Source organism: Patella vulgata, chromosome 2, assembly GCF_932274485.2.
Source record: "Patella vulgata chromosome 2, xgPatVulg1.2, whole genome shotgun sequence".
Lineage (NCBI taxonomy): Eukaryota > Metazoa > Mollusca > Gastropoda > Patellidae > Patella > Patella vulgata.
Window position 1 is genome coordinate 32231350 of NC_065880.2, and position 16652 is coordinate 32248001.

Here is a 16652-nt window from a genome sequence, read left to right on the forward strand (position 1 = left end):
TCGTCTGATTCCCTTCGCTCGGTCTTGAAATATACATTATTAAGTTTCTAAAAATCCCTTACGGTGGTCGTCCAAGGAAAAAGCCCGAAAAAATATAGCTAAAGACGCGAAGGCTACTCGCTAGAACACATCCTCGGTGCCAATACTTGATATGGGGAATTTTGGATTAGGCGAAGACTTGGATTGTCCTATAAACCTCACACTGTTAGAAATGTATGTATGTACAGTTAAGTAGTACAAGTAGTTTTTGTACCTTAATTATTGTCGGTATAATTTCCACAATAGTACTTTTACGAAGCCTGGTGTATTTTTCCGGAGTTTCGTGTATGTTTACAGAGTTTCGCGACTTTTTTTTACAATAAACGACGATGAAATCAAAAACTCATTCAAAATCAGTACAAATACATTCTTACATATGTAATATTTCCAAATTGAACTGAAAATAAATAAGCAAGCATGTAATTTTACAGATCTTACGTTTATTCACATTATTGTGTAAATTCACTTCTAGATTAGAAATACGTGTATAAGTAAAATTACAGCAGTTAAATCATTTGTTTTTACCTTAAAATGTTCGGAATATTTACCAAAATGATGTATATTTACCAAGTTTCATTCTTTTTCACAATAAACTTTGATGAAATCAAAGGCACATTCAAAATTCGGTAAAATACATTCTTACATGTAATATTTCTATATTGAACTAAAAATAACAAAGCCAGCATGTAATTTTACAGATTTAAGCTTAGTCACATTATTTTGTAAATCTACTTATGTTAGCGAAATCGATATATTTACTGTCACTTATTTTATTTAGTATTCCATAGCAACGAACTATTCCTAATAATTATCTTCTTATAGTATTCATTCCAATTTATTAACCATAATATGGACAATCACATTTTGTGAAATTTGGTATATTGCATGTCATGTATAGGTTGTATTATTATCAATCGTACATTAATCAGATTGTAAGTATATTCATAAACGTATATTAAAAAAAATGTTTTGACTTACTAGCCGTAGGCTGTATTATCTCGCAATCAAGCTCGCTTGAAGACGGTTAATTAAACCGATTGGTCAGTGTTAGCTGGACTGTCTCTAAAGCAGAGTTTCAATGCCTGCAAGTAGACAGTACCACAAGCTTACACCTGGAACCACCGCAATCACTGACGAGCAGCGGTTTCAAGCTGTGTTACCTTTACCTTTCGGATGACAATTTGCTATCGTGTACAAAACAGGATTAGTCTTTAAATGTCTCGTATTCAGTTGAGATTTTATTTTTCTTTCACTTTAAAATAATATTATTACGGTGAATTTGTTGGTTAACTGAAACAAAAACGGTAAACAGAAGTTAGTCATTGTATTTTTTAACATTTGTCTGTAATTTTTCATTTACGGCTTTTAGGTAAATTTACATTTGAAAGTTAAAAGACAAACTTACTGTAATCTTCCATTTACTGTATTGCGATGAATTTACAGTCCCAAGCTAAGAAATAATATCATAATTATTTTCCATTTACTCTTTTCAGGTAAAGTTACACACAAAGTCAAAATATAGAAACTCTGTAACTAAACTAAATGATAAATCGCATATGTTCGAAAAAATATCTTCGGTTCCAAAACGTTCGAAAAAATATCTTCGGTTCCAAAACTGATTAATCTACTGTAAGAAATGGAAATATCAGTTGTCATATACATGTATATAAGCCAGTGTGTGTGTGTGGAGGGGGAGGGGGTATTGCCCGCTTATGAATCAGGTGCTGATATACGAGTATGTTCACTTGTTTTGTTCGTGGCCTGTATCAATAAAACAATAGCGACCATGGTAATGAACAAAAGTGACCATATGCTTATGCGCTTGTTTTGAAACTTCTATGTCTTTTGAGGTAGGATTGACATGATATACACACCCCTACAGTACAATGATCTTGTATTACACTATATAATTCACCAACCGTGTAATAATTGAGTTCTGAATAAAAAAACAGGTATAATCCTAGGTTTAGAACCTAAAGTACTTGTACTTGATTTGACTTGATCATAATCTTCTGGTTACATATCTAATATCACGCTTTCTCTTTCTGTTTCACGAACGTTCAGTGTAGACGATATAATCTATAGGTTGACGATATATTATGTATGTAAAGAGGAACTGGCGAAAACAAAAATACTCTACTTAGAAGTTTCAGTGATAATGGCAGATGGACCATGTCGTCCTAGCCAGCGTACAACCTCATTATCCATCAACCATTTCTAGATCGGAGAGAGGACTGCAACTCAGGTCAGTGAACACCTACTTGCCCCCACACCCCCACCCTCATACGGTCCTGGTTAGGTTACTCTTTTATCACGTTGGTTAAGTTACTTTTTTATCACGTGCTCCCAGGAGCGACACGTTAGGTCGGGGCGAAATTGTACGGAAAGGTACCAATAGGCAGTCTCACAAGGAACATCATCTAGTCGTTTGGATGTAACAAAAAAAATCGAGATCGCGTGTACATGTTGGCGTGCACGTAAACGAACCCTTGATAGTTGGAATTCAATGAAGAATAGGCGAAGGCATGTTAGTCTTCATTAGCCCCGGTTGGTTCAAAAAGCAGGACGTTAAACGCCATTGCATTTCCTGTCAGTATCAGGTGTTCATAGAAGAATAATCATACTCTGCTCCGCGGGCGGCATCCAAAGCAACAATATACTGAGTGCCAGAAAATAACTTTCAGGCGATTCGCAAGCGCCGAAGGTGCGGAAAACTCATGACTGGGGTCTTTGTTATTGGACCTACCCCAGATCATTTGGAAAATGAAGCACTGTAAATTCCGTTTCCAACTATTTCGGGGCCCAGATGCCATAAATTGAACCAGAGCAGGAATCCCCTACCCGAATCCGCGCCTGTAATCACAGATCTATTGTATATCTCAATGATCTCTTCTAGGTAGCGGTCATAAACTATTTTGAAAACAGATTTGAGTTTCGATGATCTATAGCCTTGTCTGATCGAATCCGACACCGACGGGATAAAATCACATTTTCTAAAAACATCAAAGTAATATAATATTGAGTAAATCTTATTATAAATGATATTGGCGAATATACGACGTTTTGGGCCACGGATGTTTTTTTTTTAAAACAAACACTAACCCTGATCAGTTAAAAACTGGTTTGCTACTTGTTGTCTAACGTCTGCTTCCACGGTAGTAAGATTGCAGACAAATGTTAGCCCCTTTCGTTCGTTCGTTCGGGTTAACGCCTGCTTCCGCCGAGTACAACCACAGACAAAGGAGTTAGCTTCTATTTGCAGCAGTTATTTAAGCTCTTAGGAGGGTGGGTGGCTTATAATAATGGCTTAACCCGTACACTCGAGAACACAAGGCCTGTCATTGAGTTAAGTGGCATGGTTTCGATCCTAAGCTTGTACATGACAAGCAATATGGTCGCCTTCCCAACCTGGTGTTTTTTTCCGGATCCTCTAGTCTCCTCTGACTGTTAAAGGAGCTAAATCGCTAATATCTGGGACCTAGACATTGACACAAATGGGTCGCAACACATACAATAATATGAAGTATATAAATTGATTTACATTCAATCGTTTATGTTTTTACTGTAATTTCTAATCAGTTATGTTCGGCAAAATACGCCAGAAGTCTCAATCGAATGACAATCTCTAGCGTCTGGTTATTCCAGTCTACATCGATAGCATTTACTGCGCATGCTCTCCATATAAGAATATGTCGTCACCATTTGACATGTCTCGTTCTTCGAGTCCCTTGTTACAAATGGCACTGAAACGCAAGTTGGTACACGATTCGTGTACAAATGGTGTACCAATGCTAAAATGTTTATTCTGTCTTAAAAATTGGATATCAGAAACACACTTTTTCCCGGTAAGATCACAACATCAGTGTTGATTTAAATTGGCAAATAATTAGTGTTTTCGAATACGGTGGATGATATTGAGTTAGAGACTTAGCTACTTTAAAGACCCCAACGCCCAAGTGAATTGCTGAAAAAGAGTTATATTATGTTAGTATCGGAATTGTTGTTTGTGTCTTGTGTCTTCTTTGTATATATACTGATGTTCAAAAGAAAGTATACACACTAAAAGTATGACTAAGTTTGGTTTAGATTAAAAACAATTGATAAAGCATTACTGAGTTTGTCTCTTGCGTCCAAACTCAATATTTGTAAGCAAAATAAAAATGTGAAACAAATTGACATTCTACCAATACCGTATACCATGGAAAACGACTTTGGTTGATGCAGCACAAAATGCACAGTGTATACTTTCTTTTAGACATTAGTATATTTAAACCCTATGGACCAGATGTCGGAAGTTAATCAACGGATATTGACATAGTAATTAATACAACTAGATGAGAATCATTGTCGTCATTGTTAAATTTTCTATGATAAAATTCTTGTTCTGCGATAAGTAAGGTGTCTAGAACAAACTATGTCTACTACTACTTTAAATAATTAATATAAGATATTATATCTTATTCAAATATTCAGTTATAAATTATATTGACACAGTAACCGAAGTGTAATCATTGTTATAATACGACTATCAAAGTACTTTTGTCAGTATTATTAAACTTTCTATATGAACAATTAACTAAATATAAACCCCTCTGTACTGATCTTTGTTCGTATTGACAAAAGGCTGATTATGTCGAGATTTGAAGGAGTTGTCAAGTTATAAATGATCTCAGTGAATTAGCTTATCGTTCTTATTATTTACACGCTATTCATATACATACACCCTTTTTTACTTTACTTTCATAAACGGCCACCATTGTTAGTGCTAGCAACGCTTCTTAGCAACCCGTTCGCTCTCTCTGATAGTCAAGCTCAGACGTATATGATCGACCAGTTCGCCCTTTCTTTAGTTAATGAATTAATAAGTTGGGAGTTTTCTGTTAAATTGTTGAGAATGTTCTAGTTGTGATATTACTGTTATTTATTTACTGTTTTGTAAAGGAAAATGATTTAAATTAAGAGGTTACTGACTAAGAGAAAGGTGAGTTAATTTATAAATATTATAGTTATCTTCTCGGGTTTCAGTCACAAATTTATTGAACTGTGTTTAATTTCAATGAGATTTATTTATTGTATGTCAAAGAATAATGTGATAATATTGTCATGAAATGAATTGAAATGTAATGGGCTTTAACGTTAATTGCCATGACGTGCTTACATCCTTTTATTGGGGTGGTCTACGCTATAGGCAGCAAAATGGGTCATGCACAAGACAAAGTGTGTTTACCCTTTCTGGAAAATTGAGAGTTTTTGGTGTATTTTTTTTTTAAAAAACCCCAAACAATTGTCGATTTCCACAGATGTTATATGTTTATTTGTTTTTGGGATGACAGTTTTATTTAGGTACCGATATCGGTGGCTAAAGTCAACGTTGAGATATAACAGATTTCGTGTTCCCTTGCCAACACAATAAGCCTAACTGTGAAACTATAATGAATAAAAAGCCTAACTTCCGCGTAATCCCCCCACACACACCCCCCCCTCTCTCTCTTTCTCTCTCTCTCTCTGCCGCTCTCTCAAAAATCATATATAGTATTGGTCTTGCTTGACCATTAAGCGAAGAAACGCGAAATGAAATGAACCGGGCAAATAATCAACTTTATTTATACTTTATTTTTTCTTAGAGGTTTGACTCAGTTATACGGATTACCAATTTATCAGCATTTTATTATGTGTCTATATTGATCATTCGGGTTAATAAGCTAATATAAGTATATTAGAAACTTTAAGTTTGGCACGTACAATACGTAGACTTATTATTTACCAGCACGTACTAAATAGATATACATCAACACAGACCGGCTCTTGCGAGTTTTAATCTCACCGATAATTGATTGGTGATTACTTGTTAATCTTTTCTGGCTTCACACCCATTGTGTTTTAATCTCACCGATAATTGGATGCTTCACACCCACCGTTTGAAGTACTGATTATACGGTGTCGTTTCAATGGAAATTATGTGACGGGACGGCTGATTAATATCGGAATCCGGAACATACAGAATTCGGATTTACCAGCGATTTTTTGGCTGAAGTAATAAGGAAATAAATCGGGACATGAAAATCATACCGGATGTCACAGCAATCCGGAGTGATTAGAGATCGGATGTGACAGAGTCCACTGTATATTTATGGAAAAGTATTTGATTCGTGACCCAGTCAACACACTATTAAACGGAATAACCACAAGCATACTGCTTATAGCCACAGTGGCTTAGTGAGTAAGGCGCTGACGCACTTCCAGGAGGTCCCGGATTCGATCCAGGTGTTGTCCAAGAAAGTTTCTCGGGTGATTTCCCCATGTCAGTGATGCAGGACTGAGAGTCTGACAAGGAACAGCATCTAGTCGTTCGGATGGGGCGAAAAGCGGCACTCGTCTCTTTTAAAAGAACCTTTGACAGTTGGAATTCGAGTAGTACAGTGTGGCGTATTATCCCGGGTGGTGCTGAATAGAAGGCCTTTCAACTCCATTTCATTTCATAAACTGCTACTACTTACTACTTCAGTTCTACTGCTACCTAATACTACAACTACCGCTACTACTACTACTACTAAGTAGGGTAATACGCACGTGTTTCCTCTGCAGTACTCGAACCACTTAGAATTAGATAAGACTGTTGGGAATGTTAAATCCTATAAATATTAAATCTTAACGCGAAAAGTAATCTTATATTAACCGATTAATCGAGACAAACTGATTATTAACAAACAGGGTTTAGCCCACATAATTTTTCGTTGGCTATTTGTGACAAAGTGTTAAATAATTTTCATCAATTCAACTGTACGAAGAATGTATTCGCTGTTTTGGAATTAAAGAATTAATTGATCCCACGTGTCATTGACAAACTACATGTGATCTGTGTATAACATGGCCATTGTCTTAAAATGAAATACGTATACGGTCAGCTATACATACAATAACGTGGTAAATAAACAATTCCATATACTCTTCAAAAAACAGAAACGCATAGTTGCATTTCGTCGTCGGTGTACCCTCGCTCTACCATAGTCTCGTTGCAACAGGTACCACGACTCGTCGCTGACCCAAACTGTTCTCCGGCGTTGCTGTAGCCATACCCTGTGTGTCTGAACCCATTGAAGTGGGATTTGACGGTGTCGGCGTATTTCGAAACAGAAGCTCTGGCTCGTAATCCGGTTACACGTAGGCGTTTACGGACTGTCTGGTCTGAGATGCTACTTGTCTGAGATCCTGAGAATTGCTTCTGCAAAAGAGGTCGCTGCTGTGAACCGTTTCCGCAAATGACACATTAGGGTGTGACGATCCATGGCAGGCGAGACCACTCTTATTTGGCCTGTGCTTGGGCTGTCGCTACCTATCCCAAAGGCGAGAGAAAATGAAATGAAATGAAATGGGGTTTAACGTCCTACTGTTCTGCTCCGAACTGGGCTAATGAAGACGGGCATACGCCATACAGTGTGCACTATCGCCCACTCTTGTATCGAATTCCAACTGCCAAGGGATCTTTTACGTGCATTCCAATGTATACACGGGACCTCGGTTTTCGTATCATCCGAAGGACTAGACAGCTGGTCCTTGTCAGGCCCTCCGTCCTGCATCACTGACAAGGGGGAACCACGCCGGAAAATCTGAATGAACTTTCTCGGCCAATGCAGGGATCGAACACCCGACCTCCAGGCTAGCGAGCCAGCGTCTTAGCCACTTAGCCACGTGATCCCCCCAAAGGCGAGAGATGGTACCATTGAGAACAATGCAGCCTGGCTACATCTTTCTGGGATTCACGTGCTTGTAATCGACCGATAGCGTTGTTGCGTTGGCCTTCGTTCGGATGTGGCATCACTAATTGGCCTGGCGAGTGTTTACATGTGCAACTGATTTTGAAACTGAGAACCCCGAGATTTTAAAGGCCTTAGATTTGTGTTTGTATCTTTGTGCAATCAAGCGAAAACAAATTTTGGCAAAAAGTATGACCAGTCACAGATAAAACCAATCATGAGTTTCTTTTATCCTTATAATGACATTAAAATCAAGTAAGATTTATTGAAACAACAATCCCGTTATAAAGAAAATGATGACAAATGGGCTATGCGTTTCTTATTTTGAAAAGTATATATACATGTATGTTGATGACTTCGTGTTGTTAAGATTCAAATTCCTTAAAAGAAGTCCTTTTTTCGTTCGTATCTATTTTCCCTAATTGTTGGGCTGTATAACAAAGAGTTTACTGGCCCTATTTCATGTTATTAATAAAGGTCTTATCAATATGCTGATCTTCTGTTGTCTGTAGTGTTACATATTATAATACACTTATTATCAAGATTAAAAGTCAAATTAATATATAAAGATTAAAAGTTAAATTAATATGTCAAGATTGGAATTCAAATTCAGATTCAAATGTCAAAGATTAAAAGTCGATTGATTGTCAAATTAAAATGACAAAGATTAAAAGTAAAATTAAAATGTCAAAGATTAAAAGTCAAATTAAATATCAAATTAAAATATCAAGAGTGAAAGTCAAATTAAAATATCAAGATTGAAAGTCAAATCAAAATGTCAAAGTTAAATTACCAACATATCAAAAGTAAATTTAAAATGAATAGTGATGGATTAAATTTAGACATATTCTATATTACTAAACTAGTTCGTTGTCCCGCGAAGAGTTATTACCTCGGCCCCATAGCTTTTTGGTATGGTACACTAGGCATTATATGTACACTCTGTCCGGGTTGGATATGAGACAAATTGAAACATTTTCATTCTTTAAAAGGCTTTGAACGGAGCTCGGTAAGGGACCCAAAATAAAAACGAATATGCATAGAGGGCGCTGTAGTTACTTGTAAATGACCAGTGCGAAATAAAAGGGTCGTGGTAGTTCCACATCATTAAATCATTAAAGTAAGTCCAGAATGTTCGACAATCATATTACACTGTCGTCTAATTATTTACATGCCCATTACGTTAGTAGTTATCATTGTTGATGATTGATGGGCTTCGACGGGGAAAGAGAAAGTTATTCAATATGTGGCCATTGATTATTGTTCAGTATTCATAAGATTAATATCATCCAGTCATCAAACATAGTCCGTGTTCCTACACAATCCTTTTCTTAAAAAAATACATTTTATTAACCTTTGCGGATTATTTGATGGAGTTCACCACGTTTTAGGACACCAGACCGATTAGGTACTAGATCTGACCATGTGCAGGTCATTTCCATACGTAAAATTAACCTAACGGACATTCTAGGTTATTCTAGACTTCTGGCAAGCGGAATTGTTCCCATCCGTATAAGGTATCCGTATCGTTTACGTCATACGTTGCGTCAATGTAGTTTTAGAGTTTTGACAGATGTTCGCGTTGCGTACGTATTCATCGCTGGGCTGAACTTAGTTCTATTACAGCATGATAATGACAGATATCTACCAGTTCACCACCAGTACAGTCAAGTGCCTATACCTACAATTCCCCAGAGGGAGCGAAGTCGCTCGACAGTCGCTGAGCTAATAAAAAAAATTAATGGCCAGTCTTATTAAAAAATCGTAGACTTCGACTCAACAGCAGTTTTTGGTTTCACTAATGTATCATTTCAGAATGTTTATATCCCTCTTTACCATAGAATAAAATTATTTAGAACGTAGATCAACCAGAATGCAGACAGGAAAAGTATGAAAATTCCGAGAAAACCCCATCAAAAATAATGATTAAATTCCAGTCTTTATCATGGTTAAAATCACATCAAATATACACCTTCGTATATGATACAAACATTTTGGCGTCTAAAAGTAGCAAAAAAGACGGTAAAAAAGACGACAATGTTATACGGACCTTTTCCGTATGAAAGCTGTTCGATACGTGCTGCCGTATCCGTGTGGCGTATCACGTATGAGAAATACACACGTACATTGATGACTTCACACGCAAAATCCATACGGATACGCGATGCTGACCAGGAATTTATGCTTGACAAAAGTCTCTAATGTTAGCGGTAGGAATACCTGTACATACCCCCTAAAGGTCCGTTCATACTATATCCATATCCGTATCTGTAAATACGTGCGTGAACACGTACTGGTATACTTTAGTCATTCTTAGAGAAAGGGTTCAAATAGAATCCGGCACGTATTGCGCACAAAAACAACTGCGTCCGTTAAGCCGGATTGATTGCTCCCAGGGCGTATTTTTGTAATGTGCGTCCGGCATTTCGGCTAGTGAGCCGAGCTTTAGCCAATCAGCGAGTACTTTCCCCTTATTACATCATCTCCCCAAATAGAAACTCAATCTCTGACAGACAATTCAGTCTAGAAAGCCGGACGTTTTTGCGTTTTCTATTTGAACGGCAAAACGCGGATACGGGTGCGGGTACGTTTATGGATACGGATGTAGTATGAACCGAGCTTTACTCTAACATGGTCTCTATATTGGGGTGCATGGGGATCTCCAACTCGCAAACGGACCGAGAAGTGAACTCTTACCACCATTTTGGTGTGAACATTAGAAAAAAAACCGCAACGAAATTGTACATGTATTATCGAATTTTAATTAGAAAGCATTGTAACCTAAACATGGTAAATCCCTTCCAATTGGTTTGATAAACAACAAAATGAATGGTTAAACCTTTGATATATTTAATGTCAGAGTTGGTCAGATAGCAAATCCTGAACGCTTCAGCTCAAATGCAATGTGCCATAAATGTGCTCAATCGCTAAATGTCAGTCAAGGATTTAATTCAATAAGCTTGGAACTGTTATAAAACCATAATCCGTATTGACTGAATTATAATGAACATTGCGTAGACCAACACCTAGATTTAAGATTTAAAGCTCTCCATTTATCGATTTCCTATCAGAGATAAACAGTTAAATATCGAATCTTATTTTATGATCAGTAGTGGAATACCGCGTTTTATCAGTGAAATAAAAGTGTTTTTCCACTGGCTAGTTGTTTTTACCTAAAATGATTGTCAAATCATAAAATAAATAGAACATTTGTCGTTTTGTCGGTAATAACATATTTTATTTCATCTCTAAGCAAGAAAACTTTTATATTTTCACTCCTGCTACGCATTCGTGAAAATATAAGTTTTCTTGCTTCTCGATGAAATAAAATATGTTATTCACTCTAAAACGACAAATATCCTCTATATAGCTACCAACACCGAAAACAGAAAGTAGCATATTATAGCCTGCCTTGTGTACGCCTCCCCCAATAGATAGTTATTTGGTTTATGGTATAACCCATTCTATGTTAATTAGATCTTAATTATCACAGATATGAAGTATATAGGGTTGTTTTTTTTATTATATTGTGAAATCTTCCATGAACAAAGGTCTTCAAATGCGCTATTAAAACATTTTAGATAAATACAGTAATAAAAATGCAGATATTCGTCGCGGGTGTCTGTTGCGTTAACTGGCAACTCTTTTTGAAAGTGTGCAACTGTAAAATTAGATATTGATTGACGCGTAGTGTATATGGATAAGCACGTAGACGTACTATATAAGGAAATGTCATAGTTCTTTGCGATCAATATCAAGTAATATAGTTCCGTGGTTCTTGTCAAAGCCAATTAAATCAGAATATATATTGTGGATTGTCATAGGCGGGAGTCAGAAACCCATATATATTTCTGAAGATTGTTTCCATCGTTCAAAATGAAAAGAAATGAACGGATCCTCGGTTTTTCGTCCCATGCAACGAGTCGGGGTCATAACAATACTATTTGGCAAGAATTGGCGTATTTTGGGGTATTATATATAGTAATTGGAGAAATTAGCACAGGTACAATTTTAAGGATACACAATTACTAAGTTTAAGACTAAGCAACCTTGTGTACCTTGTGTTAATATCTTAAATTACTAAATGACAATCAAAGAAGATAATTAGAGAAATGTTTGAGCAATTTACATAAATAAGCCCGTAGGCAAAAATTTGGGGTTTAAGGGTAGTTTGAGTCTGGTGACGTTATACTATCACTTCCGGTTATACCCCTTCCTGTTCAGGGTTCTACCTATGCTAATCTGGGTAATCGACTAACGTATTATTAAGTGTGGTTTAATGGCCGAGAGCGAGACATTAAGTAATATTTTGAAACAACACGAGTGGACACGTACGAGTCACGAGCTGTTGTTTCAATATATTATGCAATGTCTTAAGCTCGAGACCATTAAACAACTTAAAATACAGACACTCGCACGTGCATTGCAATGAAATACGTCACACGGGTCAAAACATTTGACTAGTATAAATCATGTACGCTTGGCACATTGCCTGTACCTTTACTTGAAATAATGATACGCCAACATCAAAGGATGACGTCACATCTGTATTTTAAATCAGGATATAAGATTGAACGACGATAAAACCGAATCTCTTTTAGTAGGCCCATCAAAACAACTCAAGTTACTACCTGATCTTAAAATCACCATTGGTAATTCAAAAATGTTCGAAACCTTGGAGTGATATTTGATCCTTCTCTGACGATGGACACTCAGGTTGATATGATATGCCGTACATGCTACTATCATCTACGCTGTATATGCAACATCAGATTCTATCTCACTGCTGACGTGTGTAAACTACTTGTGAGATCAATGATTTTATTCAGGATTGATAATTGTAATAGTCTACTCTCTGGAATCCCACAAGCACTTCTAGCCAAGATCCAGAAAGTTCTTAATACTTCAGCCTGAATAGTGACAAGGACACATAAATTTGATCACATCCAGAATGTGCTAGCTTCGTTACACTGGTTACCTGCTAACATTAGTGTATAAATATCGCAATAACGCAGCCCCTCAATATTTATCTGAACTATGTGACAACGACCCTATTAGATCACTTCGCTCTAAAAATAAACATTTACTAGTTGTTCCAAGATATAATTTAAAGTCATATGGGTATAGGTCTTTCAGTTCAGCTGGTCCTAGATTATGGAACAAACTTACACAACAGACTTTTAATCAATTTAAATCCGCACTGTTTCGACAGTTTTACCAGTAGAGCCATTAATTCAGATTAATAAAAACGTTTTGAGCATGTGTCAACATGGAGAAGACGCTATATAAAACCTCATTATTATTATTATAAGACAGAACTTGCTCATTTTTTTTTTAATTAGTTTTGAGTGTCTCATGTATACTCTTGGCTGTGGTCTTGAGTCTTCGGTTTATAAATTTGAGGGAGCCGTGATGGGTCAGAGAATCCCGGATTTGGACCTGGTGATAAAGTTCAATTTTAATGATTGTCTTTTTTTAATACAATGTTAAGTAACAACACAACGAGGATATCAATACAATAGTTCTAATCAACATTACAATTTGAATACATAACACAAATCTGGAGTGTAACTTGGGACGAGTGCTACCCAGAATAGAAACGACCCAATCACCCCCTTCAAGTTTGCAATCAAACGTCAATTGCTCCTTCATATAAGTGTGTGCATGTGCTTGTATTTTATATCTGAAAGAGATAATTGCGGTCATGTATTTATGAAAGGGTTATTTATTACTGATAATGTCGCTAGGTTTATTTTGTTGTATAAATAGTCATAAATAATATTATTGCATAGTTTAAAAAGACAAACGATTGGTCTATAGTGAAATGACATCATCTGTTCTGTAGAGCACCGGATCTAGTGGGACAAACGCTCTAAGGATAAATGTTATCATCCGATATGCATGTTATTGAGAGGTCTATGCATTATTTAAATTACTGAAGTAAAGAAGCCGATGAATGAATAAATGAAATGGAGTTTTATGGCACATCAGCTCCAACCGGGATATATTGCGCCAAACATATTGTGATTACTTTGAGACAGATTTTCCGTTAATTACTACCAGCGTTGTGACTCTAAAGAGTTTGCTTTTTATAAGCCTAAAGATTCACAATGAGACAACCTTTGTGAACTACTCGGATGATTTGACTGTTTGTTCCGTTGCCTTGCAAACTTGATTTAATATGGAATTCTTCTTTACGGAGATTCCCAAGCACCGGTTCGTCTGCTTTGGAACACTAGTTATCTCCCCTATGTTAATAGCAACACTCCCATGCTGGCATGGCCCATGGTTCAATTTACACTGTGCTGTATTTATACTGGGTATAGTTTTTGAACACCCTTGAGTGTTTGTAATCACTCTAAAATAGAAAAAAAATTAACATGGTTTTAACACTCTACATAATCATAATATCCCTGTCAGTGTCAAACATATATCCTGGTTTAGAAATTCCAGCAACAATTCCGATCCCACCCCACCCCACCCACCCTCTGTAGCGAAATAAATAGTTTGAGGCTACGTTATTTGTAATACAGTTCTTACCAACTTATAAAACGGTTATTACTTTTCTTCTGTCTAAAATATTTAAAGTAACATATTTATTTTCATTGTATATTTGCAGACAGACCAGTTAAAATGACGGCGATCAAGAATTTTCGTATGCGTATCGATTTGGAAGATCCGTTATATTATGGAATGAGAAAACTAAAAATCCGTGGACGGGATCTGAAAAATATTTCGGATGCTATATTTCATTTGATGGAATTGGAGGTGTTGGATTTAAGTCCGGAACGAGAGTCGTGTTTGGATTATAAACTACCGGGAATACCTTCTGGAATCGGGAGACTGGTTAATCTCCGAGTTTTGATGGTCGATACGAATGATCTGACTGACTTGCCGCCAGAAATTGCCTTGTTACGAAACCTCGAACGCGTTGCTCTAAGCAACAACAAACTCTCCAAACTACCCAACGAATTTGTGAATCTTCGAAACCTAAGAAGCGTCCATCTTGCTAATAACGACTTTTATGAATTCCCATCCCAACTTCTGAAACTGCAAGATTTGGAATTTCTGGATTTGAGTGACAATCATATTACAGTTTTACCCGAAAACATCGACAACTTGAAAAAACTAGAAACGTTGCTACTTTTTATCAACGAATTGTCCAAATTACCAGAATCTCTGTGCAAACTGACTGAACTGAGGTGTCTTTGGGTTGGAAACAACAGAATTCGACAACTTCCAAGGGGTTTCCCCAAATTGGTTCATCTGGATTGGGGATACCGTTATACGTCATCAGCCTTAGATGGGAATCCACTCTGTCATCCACCAATAGAAATCTGTAGAATGGGCCTAGAAGCCATAGATAGATATATGACGACATATGATAAAAAGAAAAAAAGTCCAAGAAAATAATTTTTGAATGTCAGTGGTTTACTGTAAACAATCAAGCACGCCGTTGGGAATATTATGATGTCTATTAAAATATATTTATTCCCAGAGTTGGATATTAACCAATTGTTATTTATTTCTTTCAGTTATTTTCCTAATGCTTTAATCATTGATGCAGAATATAAACTCTTTTATTCTAATATACTAGTGAATGACCCATTCCCAAACAACCATTCGTCTTCTCTCCAATTTCAGTAGTTGATTTGATATAGGCTAATATGCAATTCAAAATACAAATCTTTCTTTTGACGTATTAAGATCAACTACACTAATCTTTGTTTCGTTTTTAAGTTTTCATGCCACGATATGACCGTACCTATTGCTCAGTGACCGGATTTAATACTTTGTTGATTTGGTATTACTCATAGAACACAAGCCTTTGTTGCTATTGCTTAAGAAAGGTGCTTCTTTTAAGAAATGAGAAATTAATAGTACTATTTATTACGTTTGTTTTAATTTCATACTTGGCGCTGATCATCTATTGATTGTCGCAGGCCGACTGATATGGTAATGTTAGACTATTATCTACATGTATTTCTGTGTTTCCACATCTACAAGGGAGATTTCGATTACCGTGGTCTAGTTTCGCAAACGGCGCAGCTGGCCGGCAGCCTACACCTCATCGGAGCCTTGACCCACCTCCACAGTCTACAGATCAACCTGTTGAATAACCAATATTGAAACTATTGTAAGTTTTGCTTAGAATGAGTTATAAATTCAGTAACTATTTTAAAATTAAAATTGTACTTCTTGCCTTCAAGTTATCCCATTGCGAAGGCGAAGGTTCAGTGCGATGGCAAGAAATGGACAAGTCGAAGCTAAGAAGCGATTCGACTAGTTAAGTTTAAAACCTTTTATAATATATATTTTCTGATCATTGTATAAGTACTTATAGTATAGCGTATCGTATTGTCTTTCATCCTGTTATCTATATGTCAATAAATAACCACGATCTCCTTATATAAATGTAGATAATAAAAGAAATGAGTTATTTATTCAATATAGTGTTTACTTTTAATTTCAATTTCTGCTGAAAAAATAAGTCAATATATTATGAACAGGGCAATTACCAGACATGAACTATGAAACATAGTTTCTTCAGAACCCTATGTGTTTACTTTCAGAACAAAATATGTTAACTTTCAGAACATAATATTTGCTTTCACAATACTATCATATGTGTTTACTTTCAGCATACTATGTGTTTGTTTTCAGAACACTGTGTTTACTTTCAGAACACTATGTGTTCAGTTTTAAATACGCCTCTAATGTCAAGAAAATGAACCAGTTAAATTTCAGTTAATTGAAAATTGATTTCCATGTAACGGTATTATGGATCAAACCATCAAAAGATTTGTTTCATCTACCGGTCTTACTCCATTTACCGACATTTCATTCAATTGAATACAG

General features: G+C 36.3%; 1 protein-coding gene across 1 annotated transcript; it reads left to right on the plus strand.

Moving 5' to 3' along the window:
* The first annotated feature begins 4822 nt into the window (after nucleotides 1-4822).
* On the plus strand, nucleotides 4823-16242 carry LOC126810325 (uncharacterized). The gene is made up of 2 exons (XM_050535324.2): nucleotides 4823-5020; nucleotides 14413-16242. Exon 2 carries the CDS (start codon nucleotides 14427-14429, stop codon nucleotides 15204-15206), a length of 780 nt encoding a protein of 259 aa, XP_050391281.1. The 5' UTR covers nucleotides 4823-5020; nucleotides 14413-14426; the 3' UTR covers nucleotides 15207-16242.
* The last annotated feature ends 410 nt before the right edge of the window (nucleotides 16243-16652 follow it).